The following is a 19,479-nucleotide window of genomic DNA, read 5'->3' as shown; positions in this document are numbered from 1 at the left end:
AGCTTTGTGTCCTAGACCAGAGATCGGGTCCATGGAGAGGTTTTTCTGCAGACTAGAGGGAGCGTGGTTTTGCAGGGAGTGGGGACCTATGTCCTAGACAACTAGTGGTTCTCTTTGATGGAGTCAGTTATCCTAAAGCAGAGGTGCCCAACCTTGGCAATTTTAAGCTTTGTGGACTTCAGAATTCTCCAGCCACGTTGGCAAGTTGAAATCCATAAGTTGCCAAGGTTAGGCACTCCTGTTCTAAATTGAGGAGGGAGCTAACTTTAGAGCCAGGTCAGACAGCTGGAATGAAGGCAGTGAGATGTCAATATGACTTCTCAGTTTTCTATGGTGTTTATACAACAGGCTTCACATTACCAGTTTAATCCATTTTCCGTTTTGCATGATGCTTGTCGTTAACCGGGTAGGTTGGGTTCATACAACACTCTTCAGCAGAAAAAAATACACTGAAGTTAAAACAAAACAAACCTAGTATTGTGTAAGTAAGGGTTCAGTGTAAGTATGTTGTGTGACTATAGGAAAATTACAGTGTGAGTGAAATAATCCCATCCAGGATATATTGCTTGGTAGTAACCCTTTTTTCTATAGTAGATAAGTTCACACATTATCTACACTATGTTGATATAGCCATGAAGAGAACTATGGGTAAGCTTCAATCAGAAATAAAAATAGACTGATGTAGTTTTCAAATATAAAATTTAGAAGTAAAAATAAGAGGGTTTTTTTTTTCCTTACGGATGATTCCCTGAACTTGGCCATGGAATTTAGCAAATAATATTCTTCTATGGAGTCAGCCAAGGCTTTTTCTGGCATGATGAACGAGAGGTTATTCTCACAATGTACAAACAGAAGATTAATGATTGATGGCTCGAAAGGGCACAGATCAGATTTGGCCCTCTGTATAAAGGCAGCTATTGCCAGGAGATGCCCCACTGGTCTCTCCCAATAGGAAGCATCCAGCAGTGTTGCCAATATGGCGTTTGATGGTACCTGGCAAGTCTACACCCAAGAGAAGTATGAAGACTTCCTGAAAGCAATTGGTAAGCTACAGGAAATCCCCCCCACCCCACCCCCAAAAAATGAACAGGATCTCTGAAGCAAATTCTGAGATTTTTACTGGAGACCTGATTCCATCTTGAGCATAGTATCCTCTGGGTAAAAGGACAACTGGAAAGCTAAGCAACCTACTATGAGGTTACTCAAGCTCAAGGAATGGTCCTTATCTGTTGCTAGATAGTGTTTCTCGACCTTGGCAACTTTAAGATGTGTAGACTTGGCTGGCTGTGGAATTCTGGGTTCTATCATCTTCTCTCCCATCTGCCTCAGCTCTATCAGATGATATCATTAAAATCGCCAAAAACATCAAGCCCATAACTGAAATCCATCAGACTGGGAATACTTTTGTGATCACATCGAAAACCCCCAACAAATCTGTTACGAACACATTCACGTTGGGAAAAGAAGCAGAAATGACCACCATGGATGGGAAAAAAGTCAAGGTGAGTCATACTCAACTATGTGACATTTTATTGTACACTGCCTAGAGTCCCTCTCTAAGAGAGATGGGCAGTCCAAAAATATGAAAAGTTCAATGAATGAATGAATGAATGAATATATGAATGAATGGTCTCCTTGACTTGAAAATCTTGAGGTTAGTTATGGAGACTCCAATCCTGGAACTGCCCATCTTAGGGTTTTTTTTATAATTTTCTGGACAGACAATAGGGAACACCTATGGAGATACTCAACCATCCAGGTCATGGTTGTCCCAAAGGTGCTCTTTCCAAAAAATACCTGTACTTTCTTGCTTTTTTCCTTTGAAAATATTTTGCTTCTCATCCAAGTTAGAACTGAAGAAATTTCTTGGATGTGAAGCAAAACATTTCAAAGGAAAAAAATCAAGAAAGTTCAGTTGCCTTTTGGAAAAGCACTTTTGGGACAACTGCAGGAAACCTTTTCTACTGCAATCTATGGCAAAACATCTCTGCATTTTATTAACTCAAGGTTGTAACTTTAGCACTATTTTCTTTTTTTTCCCCAAACATTGATATTTTTATAATATTATCTTTACATTTTCTGGTGGCTTGGAACATGGCTGTTTGATCTATGTTCAGTAATGGTTTTATTGTTTTACAGTGCACAGTAAATCTTGAGGATGGAAAATTAATAGCCAAGTCAGACAAATTCATCCACGAGCAAGAAATTGTAGGCAATGAAATGGTGGAGGTAAGTCAATGTTCGTAGTTTAATGGACAGGAAGAATAAAAATTTAATTTCACCCAGGAAGATATGGTAAGAAGTTGATTCAAGAGGCTGTGGTTCACTGACCACAGCCCTAGAGAATATGGAATCCCTGTTTCCTCAGTTAACTCAGTTTCCTCAGTCTGTATGATATACAAGCTGAGGTTTTATCACACACTAGGCTGAAATATGCTGGAAAACAACGGTGTCACTCTCCTGAGTCTGCAGGAAGAATGAAGTCAACCCTGATTGTTCATTGGAAGCACAACTTATAAAGCTAATGCTTAAATCACAGTTTCTCACCATGGCAACTTTAGGACCTGTGGACTTCATCTCCCAGAATTCCCCAGCCAGCTATGCTGGCTTAGGAATTATGGGAGTTGCAGTCCACAGGTCTTAAAGTTTGCCATGGTTGGGAAACTCTGGCTTAGATGTTACAGATACATAATACAAGTGAAAGAGTCATTGTTGATCATGATGTTGAAAAAAATCAAAGGCAATTGAAAAAATGGCTAGATACTCTCTGTCAGCCTGCCTCCCCAGACAGACCAGATCAGGAAGGCTAAAATTACCTGCATGGACATTGGCTAGGATAACAGAATTTTACAAGTCTATTCTATCTCTGCCTTCTTTCATTTTAATGAAATAGGGAAGAGTCACTTGTACCATAATGTTGTTTTTCTGAATTTAGCAATGTTCCCCTCCCTTTTGCTTGGGCAATGTTTTTTGCATTTTCCCAGCAAAGTCAACTTCCTTATTCTCTACACTCAAGCATGCAAGAAAACTGCATAGTGTATTCACATAGGCATCAGGAGTTGAGGTCAACTTAAAGGGGTTTACTAGCTATAAAACGACCACAATTACTTGTAAATTGCAACCACCTATACAGGTGACAATCTTCTTTTTTTTTCTTTTAGTAAATTCAAGACAACCTCTAAGATAGGTAAAAGGAGTGTTCAAAAGTAAAAGGGGAGGGGCACAAAAAATAGTGGAAACTAATTAAGGAGAGAAGAACCAACCTAGAAATGAGGAGAAATTTATTGACAATTAATCAGTGGAACAGCTTGCCTCCAAAAGTTGTGGGTACACCATGACAGGAGGATTTTTAAAAAGAGATTGGACAGCCATTTGTCTGAAATGGGATAGGGTCTCCTCTTTAACCCGGGGTTGGACTAGAAGACCTCTAAGGTACCTGCCAACTCTGTTACTCTGTTAAAAAGAGAAAGAAACAAAAGCAAAGATTTTTAGCATCTACGGTTGTTTGATGTAAAAAGAAGGGCTTTTTAAAGTAAATTCTTAAATAAATAAAATTCCTGTGTTTTATCAACCAGTGCAGTTCCTCATCTTTTCAAATGCCATTGATTCAAAGATATATTCATTTTCCTCCTAGTTCTTGCCTGCTGCAATTTTAAAGAGCTATACTTGTGTTGAAATATATTTTGTCATGCCTACAGAAGCTTTATTCACATTGGCTAATTAAAAGTCATTTTAATTTCAAAAGCCCATATCTTCACTTTTCTCCCACAGACTATTTCCTGCGGCTCAGCCACATTCACCCGAAGGAGCAAGAAGATTTAAACAAAAAGGGAGATAACTTTATTATTTTTTGTAGGTGCTTTTGTACATGAGAAATAGATAAATAAATAAATAAATAGAAACCACTGTCCATATCAGTTCACGTTTCCTTTTATTCAAAAACAACAGATTTTAGGACAACCAAGCATTTCCTTTTATTCATTTTTAGACAATTGTTGAAAGAATTATCCTTCTGGGTTCAGTTCCAAGTGGGGAAAAAGACACTGGAAACATGGAGGCTGTTTGGAAGGTTTAATGGTGAACAGGACCACGTGGCCTGGAGCTCCAAGAGTGAAAAGGAAGGATTATCACATGCTTCAATGTGAAGGAAGAGATCACGAAAAGGGCTGAGGGGCTGAGAGGGCCTGGGTTTTATAACCTTTGTTGGGATTTGAATTGGAGCTTGTATTCTGACTGGTTGTCAGACTCCCATGAGGCCATGCAGGGGCAGCTTTGTAAGCTGTCCTGAGTTCCAGGCTTGGTTGAGCCTTGCTGGATGATGATGCACTGAAAGGGCTTTTCAGCAATTGCTATAGCTTTACCTGGAGATCTTTGTTATGTAAAGCATTCTGCCCCAGGCCTTAATGGGTGGGCATCCATTAACAAAGGTGGGGGTGAGTTTCTGCTTCTGAGTTTCTACTCTTTTTAGAGGAAATATTCTGCCTTTTTAATATTTCCCAGGATATTTCAATTTTCTAGGAGAGGGGTGGGTGCTAACTTCCTACACAATATTGAAGAAAAAGTAGAAAAAGGCTGGGACAATTTATTATTATTATTATTATTTTATTCATTTTGATACAATTACAGAAGAAAAAGTAGTAAATGTGTATTTATTTATGTATTTATCATTTTATTAAATAATCCATTTGTTTACATGTTTAAATGATTGATACGGCCACCAGCCTCAGAACTGGAGGGCAGGTGAGAGGTAGCAACATCTGTAGCAAACCACAATGGCACAAAAAAGGACCTTCCACAAAGTTGTGAGATCATCATACAAATGCCAACATCATGTGTACATATGTAAATTGCGGCATTTGGAGAATGTTATCCTCACATGCGTGTCCACCTTTTCCTTTCCCTTTGCGCTGCAGATGGTCCAGAAATTATTTGCCACACAACTAGCCAGGTTATGGTTTAACAGGGAAGAAGGTGGAACTTTGATGGCATCATGGCAGCTTCACCTTCTTGGTCAGACTTTGAGGGTCCTTCTGGAACAAACCCGTCCCCACTTGAGCCTTATTCCACTTGAATAAGCATATTAGCATCCTGGTGACTTCCTTGTCAGAAAAGCCCCAGCATCCTTCTCCTTTCTCTACCACCTGAGGTTCAGGTCCATTCCTCTATTCATTCAGGACACAGATTAGGAATCTCCCAAATATAATTATGGATCTCCAGCATCTTGGTCTTGGTCAGATACACAAGGACACATATATTGATGTTCCCATGCGAATGCATATACAAGCAAGTTTAGAGACACAGTTAATTTCACACAAGAAATTTCAAATGGGGCAGTTGCATTAGAAAATTCACATCTGGTCCTTTACTCATTTCTAAGCAAGTAGAAAAACCTCCAGAAGTTCTTGAAGAAGGCACCTCTGTCCAGTGTCTTATCCTGGTTTTGCATTCCATCGCCCTGATCTCAACCCACGTACCTGACCAGCAGACTTTTACAAGCCTTGGCTTCCAGCTGAGGCTACGAAATGCTGGGTTGGCATGCATAAGGCCTCCTTCATCTGTGATTTGATGTCTTATTGGGACCTGCCTGGGTCCAGAAGTGACAGGGGTTTCCACTTTTGGAAACGTGCCCGGCTATGTTTGTGGTGTGGCAACAGCTGAGAATTCAGGCAGGGCTGGGGGTATGATCACTGTTATTCAAGAATCTCTGAAGACTTCATTCTTAAGACTTTCAGCTCCATGGCTTGCTGCATATAAGAAGTGGTTCATTCATTGGGTTGAAGGGACCAATTGGAATTGTTGCTATTATACCAGCTTCCCTATTGTATAACAGCCTCCTGAGGTGACCAGGGCATGAGTAATGGCACAACTGTTTTCAGGGCCTGAGCTGAGTGAGGAGGAGGAACAGCTGGGCCCTGTCCCAAATGCGCCTATGCACAGAGAAGTACAGAGAGGAGAGAAACGCAGGGCTGAGGGCCAACTATCCAGGAAAAGAAGATGTTAACAAGGCCCTTCCTGGCTGGGATATAAGGAGGAAGGGTGTGTGAGGCAAGCTTGTTGGAGACAACTGTTCATGCTCCAGAAAAGTTCCCTCCAGCACATTCTTTGCTAGGATTTCCTTGCCACTAACCAGGTCAATCAGGACTCTTTGTGTTGGGATTGAAATGCTAATTGAGGCTCCTTGAAACTGTTGTGTGAATCACCTAAGGAAGTGTGACCTGGAGCTTTGTCAGTGAATGCCATGTATTCCTGCCTTTCTAAATAAAAAGGGGTTTCTCTTCACAAGTAAGCTGTTGAGTGGGGCTCATGAAGGCTGGGTCAGAACAGCCGGATGCGTCAGACGTAGGCCATACCCAACCCAGCTCCGTGAATGGGAAAAACATCACGAAATATCACATGACAGCAACATGATGCCATAGGTTTGACACCCGTGGGCTAGATGATAAGAGCAATAAGAAACTTTTTTTTTCCGTCTGGTCCAGTACATAAATACTAATGTCACGTTTTATAAGGACAGATGCTAATCGAAATTGAATTGAATTCAAGGCTTCCCCATCAGTTGCAACAAGACTGCCTGACTATTGGGCAGATAAATACAAATACAAATAAATAAATAAACAATAAACAAGGCATGTCTCAACACAAAACTTCCAATTACTCTGGGAGTATATTGATAAAGATTATCCGTCCTTCATATGGAGTTTTCTGGAATGTGCCATGGCAACTGCATTCCTTTTCTGTTTGGCTTGAAACATCTTGCTGCTTATTCAAGCAGTTCCTTTGGTCAGACTGAAGAAGCTACAGTCAGATAAACAGTGAAACATTTGAAACCAAGAAGAGAAGAGAAGAGAAGAGAAGAGAAGAGAAGAGAAGAGAAGAGAAGAGAAGAGAAGAGAAGAGTTAGGTTCATTTAGTGATCATTCAAAGTTACAACAGCATTGGAAAAAAGTGACTTATGACCATTTTTCACACTTACAACTGTTGCAGCATTCTCATGGTCACATGATTAAAATTCAGACACTGGCAACTAACTCATATTTACGATGGTTGCAGTGTCCCTGGGTCATGTGATCAGCTTTTGTGACCTTCTGATAAGCAAAGTCAATGGGGAATCCAGATTCACTTAACAACGTTACTAACTTAACAACTGTAATGGTTCGCTTAATAAGAAACTGGGGCAAAACTCACTTGACAAATGTTTCACTTAGCAACATAAATTTTGGGCTCAATTGTCCTCATTTGGCAGCTAGTGGTGCAGCACAATGATCCATACACTACTGTATTTGTCCTTCTGAATTGTGCCCACACAACTGGCATTTTACATAAGGTTTCTGTTTATTGTAAGCTTCACCCAATTGCTGTATGAACATCTAAAAAGGTTTACAAACCATAGGAAACCTAAAAATCAGATCTGTTTATTTCCTGCTTGTTATCTCAGCTTTGCAGTTCAGCATGACATAAACCAAACAGCCCTGTGACAGATGAAGATGAATTGTCAGCAAATTGTCAGGATGCGAATATTATTGCAATGCTGGGAAGGGCTTCCTGGGTTGCCATCAGCCCACAGGGAGGTCCTTCATTCTTTTCCTCCACTGGGAAATGGAAATGCAGCTTGGGAAACTGAAACCTAAAAATAAGATATAAAGGACTGGGTCAATATTTAATAGCTGGAATGTGTATCATGGAAATGAAGGCAGAACTATCTGCAATGATATTGGATATCTGTCATTTGCCACTCCCACTGTGGACTTTTTTTAAAGCCAGCTCAGGAAAGTTTTGGGGAGTCCTTTAAGAGGCCGCATACTAGCTTCATTTAATAACAATAACCTTATTTCGTTTCCTCTACTGGTTTACAAGGTACCAGGTAGTTTGGATTTTAATCATTTCCTTTTGGGTTACAGAACTTTTTGAGCATAGTGTGGGATATCAGTAGTTCTCGGTTGGCTTGGGGGAAATATGTTCAGATTTGGTACCTGGGCTGGCTAGAAAACAGTACTGGTTGGAAACTTCAGTTCTGGGGATAATGGTTGGATGGACTTCAAGGCATTGGGTCAGCAGTCAGAAGTTCTTAGCTGTAGAATGTATTTTCTTACCAGAGTTAAGGGGCGTGCATAAGCGCACCAATGTGCCTACCGTCCCTGCCCTAATGTTCCTTTTTATTTGTATCCATTTCATGTACTCATAATCATGTTTATACTTATACATGTTATCTAATACATACTTGACAAAATAAATAAATAAATAAAGTTTCTGTTTTTTACTTACAGGTGCATTCACAGCAACAATGGGTGAGAAATAAGACCAATTGATTTAATTTTTAATTAATTAATTTTCTAGTCCTAAACATGTTGTCAACCTTGTATGATATATGATATGAGTTACAACAGCTGGGTTCACTTGGCCATATAAAAGAGATAAATACTATTTTTAACACCATATTAGAGGCATCCTAGGTAGGAGTGTTTGAGTGCAAGAAGTGTGTGTGAGAGAGAGAGAAAGAGAGGGAGGGAGAGGGAATGAGAACGGCAATTGTATACACGTCAGCATTGCCCAACCATGGAGGAAAAAGGGAAGGGGAAAATGTTGGAAAAAGAGAAAGAAAGCGTGTTGGCTTCTGATTCCCTTTGATGCAGTAGAATAAGATAATAATATCAAACCTCAACTGTTTACTTTTACATAGTAATATAAACTAGCCATTTCTATAACAACCTAAATCCTATTAATCAAAATTTCATTTTTTTCCCACCTCAGACAGAAGCAGTTTCCCAAAAATACAGTCTTTCCTTTACAACATTGGGAAGTGTTAAACTTGAGTTCCCCTGGTAATACAAGTCTCTTACTTGAAGCTCTGTGTGTGTGTGTGTGTGCGTGTGTGTGTGTGTCTGTGTACCGTGTTTCTCCAACAATACGACCTCTCCCAATAGGAAGACCCAGCATGTTTTCTAGGCATAAAATGAAATTAAGCCCCTCCCCCCCCAAATTTATGCCTATTTTAAAACATGCGAAATGGGGGGAAGGGCAGGGGGACTTGCCGTTAGGAGCGCCCCGCAGGCAACAATTCCTCGCCACCACCTGCCCCTAATGGGTGATCATGGCAGAGCGCAGAGAGCATCTACTCCTGCCAAGCATCTTTGCGGCAGACCCAAGACCTTCAGTGCCCGCCGCTGTTGATTTCCCTTCTGCCGATGCCACCACCGCATTTGGAGCTGCTGCTTCCACGTTTGGAGTGCTGCCGCTGTGTGGAGCACTGCTGCTGTTTGGAGCTGCCGTTTCTGCATTTGGAGCTGCCACCGCATTTGGAACTGCCGCTTCCGCGTTTGGAACCCCACCGCTGTTTGGAGCACTGCCGCTGTTTGGAGTTGCCATGTCCGCATTTGGAGCTGCCGCTGCGTTTGGAGCTGCCGCTTCCACGTTTGGAGCACTGCCGCTGTTTGGAGCACCACTGCCATTTGGAGCACCGCCACCACTCCAAACACGGTGGCAGCTCCAAATATGACAGCGGTGTTCCAAATGGCGGCAGCACTCCAAATGGCAGCGGCACTCCAAACACGGAAGCGGCAGCTCCAAACGTGGCAGCAGAATGGGCAGAAGGGAAAGCAACAGCAGTGGGTGCCAAAGGTCTTGGGTCTGCAGCAAAGGTGTTTGGTGGGAGTAGGGAGCTCTCTGCGCTTCGCCATGATCACCCGTTAGGAGCGGCTGGTGGCGAGGCTGCCCATGGGGCACTCTAGATGAGGATGCAAGTGGGGGGGAACCCTGCTGACCACCCAGTAGCCTACCACTGCTACTACTGGTCTATGAGGTACCGGGCAATTTAGGTTTTAGCCATTTATTTTGGGTTTATATAACTTTTTAAGCATTATGTGGGAATTCAGTAGTTCTCAGGTGGCTTGGGGAAAATACGTTCAGCTTTTGCACCTAGGTTGGCTAGAAAACTACTGGTTGGAAGCTTCAGTTCTGGGGATAATGGTTGGATGGACTTCAAGGCATTGGGTCAGCAGTCAAAAGTTCTTAGCTGTAGAATGTATTTTCTTACCAGAGTTAAGGGGCGTGCATAAGCGCACCAATGTGCCTACTGTCCCTGCCTAATGTTCTTTTTTATTCGTATCCATTTCTATATCCATGTATGTATATAGTCACCATGGACGAATGGGCAGCAATATAAATTCAAATATCTGACTGGCACATATCTATTTCCTTAGGATTGCTAACTGGGGTTGCCATCGGGCTTGGTAAGTTGTTTCTTTATGGATTGTCATATTGGTGGCTGGGAGAGTTTTGCATTAGAGGAGTTCCCAGTTCAAATAAGAGGTTTAGTTTGGAGAAAAAAGAACTCCAGATTTTGGGACTCTTCCTAGTGCGGATGGAACTTAAGAATGTTCTTCCATTATTTTTCCTAGCTTTTAAGAAGCTCGTGCACCACTTGGGTGATGCCCAAGTCATTTTTGTTTTAACAAAAATGATTTGAGGATCCATAGGGAGGTTCAAAGCTTTGGTGACAAGTGCAGTCTTCCAATCTGTATCAGAGATGGGCAACAGTTGAAATAGTCATAAAAGTGTGGGAAATGGTCGTGTCACTTTTTTCATTGCCATTTTAATTCTGAATGGTCACTAACAAATGATTGTAAGTCAAAGGCTGCCTGTAGGTTCCATTTTACACAGATGGATTCCTGTATTCTATGCAGTAGTGTCATGCCCCTGTTGGAATCTGATTCCGAGGGAGAGGTGGAACAGCTGACAGGGAGTGGGAGTGTGGCTCCGGTGGCTGTGGAGGAAACTGGGGAAGGGAACAGTCCAGCTGGGCATTCAGAGGAAGACCCTGGCTTACCCCCTCTTCATCGTATGGCACGCAGGGAGGAATGGAGAAGGAACAACGTGGGTTATGGGGGAGAAAAAGTCCCTGATTCCCTTCATTAGTTGCAGCTGGGAAAACAGGATAAAGAGGGTGTTTGCGCACAGCTCCTTGCTGGAAGCAAAGCATGAATTATTTTGGTCTGTCAAGTCTTATCTGGGTTCCGGAGTCCTCTCAACTGTGGGTGTTTCGTTATCTTTTGAAGTCTTCAATTCCTTATCCTGCCCTGTCTCGTTAATTGCTGCAATGTGGTTTGTGTTGGTTTTTATTTATAATTTAGATATACTTTGGGTTCGACTGAATTTCTTCCCTTTAAAAACTGTTCTTGGGAGAGTTTTTTTCTCCAGCCAATGAGAAATGGACATTATGGGCCAAGTTGGAGGTATTTTAGGGACTTTACCTACTTTGTTGCTTTTGTGCCACGCCATGGGTCATCACAAGTGGGATATAGTCAGCATGTTGTTAATGTTCACAGAGCACAACGAGAAGCAGCGTTTTTGTTGAAATATTAGTTTGCTGCCTTCCGTGAGTAAAGCCACTACTGGGTTAGCTTGTAGCTGTTTCTGTTAAGACTTCAAGGGGAATACAGGCAGGGGAAGTAATTTAGAAAGCCAATTTATTGGTTAAAATGCTGGATTGCTTTAAGGAGACATGCATTCACTTTCACTGTGCAGCTGATTGAATGACTCTGGTGAGAAATAAGGTGTGGAGAGAAAAATTGCTAGAAAATGCAGTAAATGAACAAGTGATATGAATTTACTTCAGATCTAGTTAGTTATGTAACTAACAGCATGCTTTTCAGGTGGTGTCGTGGGTGTTCCACTGGCACTAAGTGCCGTGGGGTTCACAGCTGCTGGCATTGCTGCCGGGTCACTGGCAGCGAAGATGATGTCAGCCGCAGCCATAGCCAACGGTGGTGGTGTGGCTGCTGGGAGCATCGTTGCCCTCGGGCAATCAGCTGGTCAGTATCGCTTTTCTATTTTTTGCTGTTGCAGCAGAATCTGTAGTGGCCAAGCCATTTATTATGCCATAGCATTTTGCAGATGATTGTCCCATTTCCTCAAATGCCTAAGTTGTGATTTTGAAAAAAGGGATACTTATATACTTGTGGGAAGGTGCCAACAGGAACATAGAAACTGAATTTTATTGCTTTGGATGGTTTAAATAAGAGGAAAAGTCAGCCTGGAATGTTACAACATGCCTTTTTCTCTCGTGCATCATCATCTTCTTTTAACGACTCCATAATCCTTTGCGGGGTGACGTCTGAGCAACTGAATGGAGCTAGCAGAGTATTTAATGGCCAGATGCCTTTCCTGTTGCCAATGCGGAGTTTTGTTCAGCATATATATTCCCATTGAGCCCAGAGAGAGAAATATCTGCCTCTATCTAGGATCAAACTCACAGTCTCCTGATTGTGAGGTGAGAGTTCCACCTCTAGGCCCTTTTCTCTCATGGATAGGCAACCTTTTTTACCAGGACCATGTGTGACCCAACCCCCCAAAAGTACTCTTTGTGGAGGCTTAGCTGACTTTGCATAATTGGCATTAGTGGACAATAGTGTTTTATTGTTCCATGGTGGGAAACCCTAATATAAGTCCTAAAATTAAAACCAAGACAAATCCTTGGGTGTCCAATCATACTTGGCCAATAAAGAATTCTATTCTATTCTAAAAAATGCCAACTGATGGATTGATCGGTGGGATTGGCCCAAAGATTTAAATCAAGAGTCCCCAATTTCCATCTCGGTACCTTAACTATTATAACCCCACTGGCTCTCTAAATGGTTCAAGAACCAAAGACCCCAGGTTCCTAGCCAGCCATTTTGGTAGGTCCACCCTTCTCCAGTATGCAACTTTCAAATAACAATTTGTGCAAAACAGAGGAAGTTTTCTATTACAACTCAGAACAAAAGACTGAGCTATGGGAGTTCTGTCAACCTGCTCCATGCCAGCCATAATTGGGCAGAAACAAAGCCAGACGTCTCATATAACAACCAAAACAAACCAAAAATATTTTGGAGTATTTTGGCCAAGGAAAAGAACTGAGATTCAGAGCCCTGATAGCAGTACCAGGATATAAAAGACAATTGACTGAGTTTTAAACATGCTTGGGACAAACATCTCATAGACATGAAAAACAAGATAATAAAATATAAAAATAATAAATAATACATTCATTCATTAAAAAGTAAACAAAAACTCTAGTGGTTGTTGTCCATACCTGGTACAGGGAATCCTCAACTTACCACAATTGAGCCCAAAATTGGTTGCTAAATGAAACATTTGTTAAGTGAGTTTTGCCCTATTTGATGACCTTTTTTGCCAGTTAATTGAATTACTGCAGTTGTTAAGTTAGTAACATAGCTAAGAATTTCCTTATTCTTGTTACTTGTCAGAATCTTGCAAAAAGATGAATTGTCTTAAATATGAGTCAGTTGCCAAGCATCTGAATTTTTAATCATGTGACCATGGAGATGTTTGCAATGGCTGTAAGTGTGAGAAATGGTCATAAGTCACATTTTTCATTGCCATTGTAACTTTGAACAGTCACTAAACGAGTTGTTGTAAGTCGAGGACTACCTGTACTGTAGCATTAGCACCAGGGTTCCCTTTTTATTTGGAAGAACAGATGTTCTTATTGAAAGGATGCAATGAGAGATAGGATGGCTTTGTGTTTGTGATTCCTCACAGCACATTCCTTTCAAAAATCAATTACTTCCAGGAGTTTTTGAAGGGTGTATTGAGGGTCACACTGGTATACACGAAGCTCTGCATGGGGTTTTGTTTTTTTTGTGTGTGTATATCTGGTTTTGAAGAACAACCTAACTGGTCGCTTGAAGCCAAATGGACATCCTTGCAGAAAATATTACATTGATTTTATGAGAAGGGTATCTTTTAAACAAATATTTTCAAATATACCTCTCTCTTGTTTTCTCCTAAACCTAATTGGATTGTTTCTCTCCATCCCAGTATTTAAAGATCTGCCTGCATTTACTTTTTCTATTGTTTTTTCCTGAAAACAAAACAATTGGCAGTTTCTCCTTGATCGAATGAACATTCGGAGGGAGGTGGAAGGACAAGAAAAAGTTACTCAGAAGGGTGGGGCCTGGAAATATCAAACTCTTTGCCCAGCTACCCATTTAATCCTTTGATGTAGAATATATATTAATAGTATTCCAAACAATATGTAATTGTAGGATAAGCATTCTTGAAGATATACTGGAACAGAGAATATACAGATCAAATCGCGAAGTGCAAAGTAGATTTGGGGTTAAATATAGCACCTACTGCATCAACAGTGCTCCAGGATGAATAGATCATATGTCCATATGACTGTATTTTAACAGGTGAACATAAAATCATTTGCATTTTAAAATGTGTTCGGAACAACAAAAGGGTGCAAGAGAATGAACTTTACACAGCCCAAGATTGAACGATAGTCAAATAGCTATCCAAAACCAAGGTATCAGTGCCAAACCTTTGAAAAAAAAAAAGCATAACAATAATTAAGAGATACTAAGTTTAGCCACATTTATCCTGCTGAATGTGAAGTTTCAGAGCGCCTTGAAAATAAAGCACTTAGTGTATGTGTCTATGCGTGTGTATATTTCTAAATCCCCAAATCTATAGCAAACAATTATTTCCTGGGTGCATTTACATGAGTACTTAAATGGACAATAAACAAGACTGATGTATTATTGACTGATGTACTATTTATACATTTACAGTACTTCTGCTTATTTTTCCTAGCTCAATTTGCATAAGATCTGACTTTTAAGTTTCCAAGACATCAAATTCTTTTTTTTCCAGACATTTGTAGAACATTTGATCATTTGTTTTTCATCTTCCTAATTATGTTACATTTTTGTTTTTCACCCTAGGGATGGCAGGCCTTTCTGTCGCTACCAAAGCTGCGATAACAGCCACTGGTGTAGTGGTGGGGCTCCTGCTGTAAGAGATGTCTGGAAAGTTCACGCTATCTTTAAGAAGACTAGCATTTAAATACATATTTGTGAACTAATAAGCTTAATTGCTACTAACCAATAATTGATTTATGTCAATCATACTCTGAATAAAATAATTTCACAAGTCTCTTCTTTCTGTTCGCTGATTATCTATATATATATAAAAGCGAAATACCACTCACGCATCATCACAAAATCTCCAGAACCGTAAAGCCTACAAACTTGAAATTGGGAAGTATGTTCCTCTTGGCTTCTAGATGCTCACTAAGAAAGGATTTTTCAAAATGACCATCAGAGCATTAGTATTTCCTATAAAGTTATTATTAACACGCTCTGAAAAGAAATCTGTTCCAACTGCCAGTTGCCTCACATTCCATTACCTCAGTTCAAACTGGCAGACGTTCCACTCCTTCACTCAGGAGTGTCTGGGGCTCCTTACAGTACTTATTTATTTTTATTTATTTTTTATTTTTATTTATTTATTTCAATTTGTCAATTGTTTACAAGATAATAGGTATAAGTATATACATAGTTATGAATACATGAAATGGGTACATATAAGAAAAATAAAAGAAACAATAGGACAGGGACGGTAGGCACGTTGGTGCGCTTATGCACGCCGCCTACAGACCTCTTAGGAAAGGGGTTCCTCACCAAAATGTCTATGCCTTCCACCTATGGAACTGCTTCCGGGCTCAAAGCGACAGGAGCGATATTCCCTTATGTGTTTCAATCACCGACCACCACTGAGCCAACTGACTGAACCAAATTTCTCCTTCATAGCCCGATCACAAAGTTTTGTCACGAAGCACAGGTATCCAACTAGTACATACGCAGAGCTTCTAGCACTTAAACAAAGAAGTATTTGACACTCTCAACTGTAGTTAAGGGTGGGGTTCTTTTCTGGAATTGTAGATATTTGAAATAGGAAAAATTTGGTGTATTGGACTTGCTTTTTGTAAAGGAGAAATAGTTGGTTATGTTGCGGTTTATTTACATTGGGATACTGGGACCCTCTCAGGACTTTTAAATGGATTTTGTTGCAATTAAGAGTTAAGATGGGAACAAAGGGGGGGATGCAAATATTTTCACTACCAGTTCTGTGGGCGTGGCTAGGTGGGAGTGGCTAGGTGGGCGTGGCCACGTGCCTGGATGGGCGTGGCTTCTTTTTTTTGTGCAGCACCCCCTGCTCCATTTTTTTTTTTTGCCTCCTGGGCAAAGCAGCAAGACAGCGAGGGGGATCCCGGCACAGCTGATCGTCAGAACAGCTGATCGTCAGGAGGGGAAAAAAAGAAATGCCAGTTCAGCTTTTTACGACCGGTTCGCTCAGTCAGGCCAAACCGGTAGAATCCCACCACTGGATGTGAAATGCTGTGTTATATATGTTGATTATTGACAAAATCCTAGAGCTCTGCATAGACTTTTCGCTGATAACTGGATTAAAGATGTTACTTATTTGATTTCCCTATTTATTAAATAATTATTTAAACTTATATAGCTGCCCAATTCACACACAATGACTCCAGGCAAAATGCATTAAAAATTCAGTTAAAAAGCCACAATTTTTCACCCATCCCATGGTGGCAATAATTCTATAAGACAAGCAACTTGATAGGCTCAAGCCTGCTGACAAAGCCACTGTAAGCTGCTCAGAATTACCTTGAGGTAAGATGGCCAACCAATACATTGGATGGATGGATGGGCAGACAGACAGTTTTCAAGGCCTTGTGGAAAAGCAACAAGATGGGAGCCAACTTCATCTCTGAGGGAATGGTGTTCCAAAAAGAGGGAGTCATCAGAGAGAAGCCCTTTTTCTATACCCCACCATTTCTATCCTACATCCAGGCCAGAATCCCAAACGGGACCCACGTTATCCATTTCCTCCAGCACCCTTGGCCAACGGGAGAGGGGAAGAGACCTATATCTCTCTACCAGGTTCAAAGTACTAATATCCCCTTTTAAAATGCTAACCATGAAGCTTAAAATCCCAGGCAACATTACTACAAAAAAGATGTTGAGACCTTGGGAAAAGTTCAGAGAAGAACAAGTAAGATGATCAAACATACGAAGAATGGCTTCAGGTTTTGGGTCTGACTAGTCTAAGATAAAGGAGAGTTAGAGGCGACATGATAGTAGTGTTCCAATATTTGAGAAGCTGCCACAAAGAAGAGGGGGTTAACCTATTTTCGAAAGCACCAGAAGGCAGGACAAGAAACAATGGATGGAAACTAATCAAGGGTAGAAGCAACCTGGAATTAAGGAGAAACTTCCTAACAGTGAGGACAATTAACCAATGGAACAGCTTGCCTTCAAAAATTGTGGGTGCTCCATCACTGGAGGTTTTTAAGAAGAATTATTTTAGGTAATTAAAAGAAACCTCCTTTTCAAAAACAGCTAGCCTTCATATCTTGTTTGCCTCTAGGCTCGGACGGAAGGAACCCAAGGAAATTCTCCCAGCAAAACGTTTTGCAGTTTGTCCAAGCAACTTCTTTGGTTACACTGAAGAAACTACAGTCAGATAAGCAGCAAACATTTCAGACCAAAAAGTACAGCCAGATAAGTAGCAAAACATTTCAAAACCAAACAGGAAAGAAAAGTTAGTGGGGAGACAAATGATTAAGGACTTAATCATTTGTCTCCCCACCAACTTTTCTCTGCTGTTAACTATAGTGTGAGTGTGTGTGTGTGTGTGTGTGTGTGTGTGTGTGTGTGTGTGTACACAGTTTGGGCTAAGCATATTATGTAATACCAGCTATTTTTATTTTTAAACCACAGCTCATGGTTCAAGCATTGTGTAAGATGCAAGCCCCTATGACTTCTTCAATAAAGGATAGTTGAAAAAGCAAAGCCTACCGTGTGAAACATCATCAGTTCTATGATTTTACTGGTTCACTGGCAAGAGGAATAATGCTTTAAACTACCTTGTTTCCTTGGCTCTCATGGGATTAGATAGCATGTCAGAATACAGAACACATTAAAGCCAAAATTTAGCTTTACAAAACACCACTGTCAGCTGCTGCCTCACTCTCCGCTTGTGCTTCGATGCCATGTGATGAAAATCTGCTATGAACTATGGAGGAGCGGGGAGGGGAAAGCAAAACTGACTGTTGTTTGGGGAAAGCAGAAGGAAATTTTGTATCCTCCCCCCCCCGCCCCCCCAGCTGCTTGCTGTAGCTCCCCTGAACCCTGTTTCATGACCACCCAGCTGAGAGAAGAATGCTGCTGCTGCATGCCAACCTACACTTGAAGTAACCATTCTCAAAACATCTTGAACGTGATGGTCAGGGATGGGTTGGCAATGATGGCAGGCAACTAAGGGAGGGAAATGTTGGATTTAGGGATGGTTGTGCGATTCTCGGTTCTGGCTGCGCATTCTATTGTGGAAAGGGAACTTCATGAGGACAGTGGTGATACCCAAGCAGGAAAAGCCCAAAGGGAACATCAGGCCAGCTATAAAACAAACTTGCATAGGAAAAGAGATTTAATAAAAGGTATTGAAAGAAGCCCCCTAGACAAAAGCCAAGTAATTAAGAAAGCTAGGGAAACAAGAAAAAGAAATCCCTTACAAACAAAAGGCCATGCCAAATCAGCAAAACAAATAGACAAAAGACACGAGCAGACAGGAGATTGCCACCAAACAAATATAAGAAAACATTAGGATGAAACTGATAATCCAATCAAACCACCCTGCAGAGTTTACCCTCTGGCGGAAATGAAGACAACCCCCTGACAGGATTTAAAACATTAAGAAATACAAACACAAGCACTCACACACAAAAGGAGAAAAGGTATAAAAATCAGGAGTTTATTATACAAAGATGGCTAGCCCCAGGAACGCAGACTTCTTGCTATCTCTTGCCTTCCTGAAGAATAAACCAGCTTCCAAGTAGTTGTCTGTGTCCTTGCACTGGAGCCCTCCCAGCCGGAAAACCGAATCCTCAAAGGAAAGGCATTTTCCAGCCTTTCAACACTATCTATCAGTGTAGGCAAAAGTCCATAATATCTACAACATAGGCCTGAATATGGTCTCTTACTTGTCTTTGGTTAGACTCAGTCTTTCTCCCACAGCCCTCCAGAGGTTGCTTCTGGCATTTTATTTCTTGATTGATCAGATTTATAAGATTCCGAGGGTTTCTTTAATAGGTTTAAGGTATCTCAGAGTTCGTCCAACAAGTTGTAAAGCTCAAAGAACATGTATGTCCAGTGGTCATCTGCAGCCAACTTGCACCAGCTTGTAAGAGCTAATTGTGAAATTTTCTGGACTGGTCACTTGAGAGCAGAACTATGTCATAAGACCCAGTATGCCAACCAGCTGTTTGGGGGATAATGATGCCACGTTGCTGATTGTTAAACAACTATCCATACCCCACTGTCCTTCTGAATCGTGCCCATGTGATCGGCATTATATAAAGTTTCTGTTTCTTGCAAACCTCAGCTAGTTGCTATCTGGACATCCAGAATAAAATCTTGCAAACAGTAACAATCTTAAAAATCTGCTCTATTTATGTAACTTTGCAATTCAGCATGATATAAACCAAACAGCCCCATGGCAGATAAAGATAAAGAAATTGTCAGGATGTGAATATTATTGCAATGTTGGGAAAGCTCTCATGGGTTTCCATCAACCCACAAGGAAGTCCTTGATTCTTTTCTTTTGCTGGGAAATCGA

General features: G+C 41.0%; 2 protein-coding genes across 5 annotated transcripts; both read left to right on the top strand.

Moving 5' to 3' along the window:
- The first annotated feature begins 883 nt into the window (after positions 1-883).
- On the top strand, positions 884-3,912 carry LOC113437559 (fatty acid-binding protein, liver). Its single transcript, XM_026702624.2, has 4 exons — positions 884-1,043; positions 1,330-1,502; positions 2,140-2,229; positions 3,772-3,912. The coding sequence occupies exons 1-4, from the start codon at positions 977-979 to the stop codon at positions 3,820-3,822; spliced, it is 381 nt and encodes a 126-aa protein (XP_026558409.1). The 5' UTR covers positions 884-976; the 3' UTR covers positions 3,823-3,912.
- A 3,734-nt stretch (positions 3,913-7,646) lies between these two features.
- Positions 7,647-14,937, top strand: LOC113437560 (interferon alpha-inducible protein 27-like protein 2A). Of its 4 annotated transcripts, none has more exons than XM_087939630.1 (5): positions 7,647-7,861; positions 8,265-8,285; positions 10,197-10,226; positions 11,649-11,807; positions 14,727-14,937. In XM_087939630.1, exons 2-5 carry the CDS (start codon positions 8,282-8,284, stop codon positions 14,798-14,800), a joined length of 267 nt encoding a protein of 88 aa, XP_087795756.1. In that variant the 5' UTR covers positions 7,647-7,861; positions 8,265-8,281; the 3' UTR covers positions 14,801-14,937. The 4 variants fall into 4 exon arrangements, with proteins under 4 accessions (XP_087795756.1, XP_087795757.1, XP_087795755.1 ...); XM_087939631.1 differs by having other exon boundaries at positions 7,649-7,856; positions 8,268-8,285; XM_087939629.1 differs by having other exon boundaries at positions 7,661-7,863; positions 8,268-8,285.
- The last annotated feature ends 4,542 nt before the right edge of the window (positions 14,938-19,479 follow it).

The sequence above is a fragment of the Pseudonaja textilis genome, chromosome 10 (genome assembly GCF_049901715.1).
Source record: "Pseudonaja textilis isolate UNSWEBS1 chromosome 10, rPseTex1.2, whole genome shotgun sequence".
Classification (NCBI taxonomy): Eukaryota; Metazoa; Chordata; class Lepidosauria; order Squamata; family Elapidae; genus Pseudonaja; species Pseudonaja textilis.
Note: the sequence above shows the minus strand (reverse complement) of the source record. Positions and strands in the feature narration are given on the sequence as shown.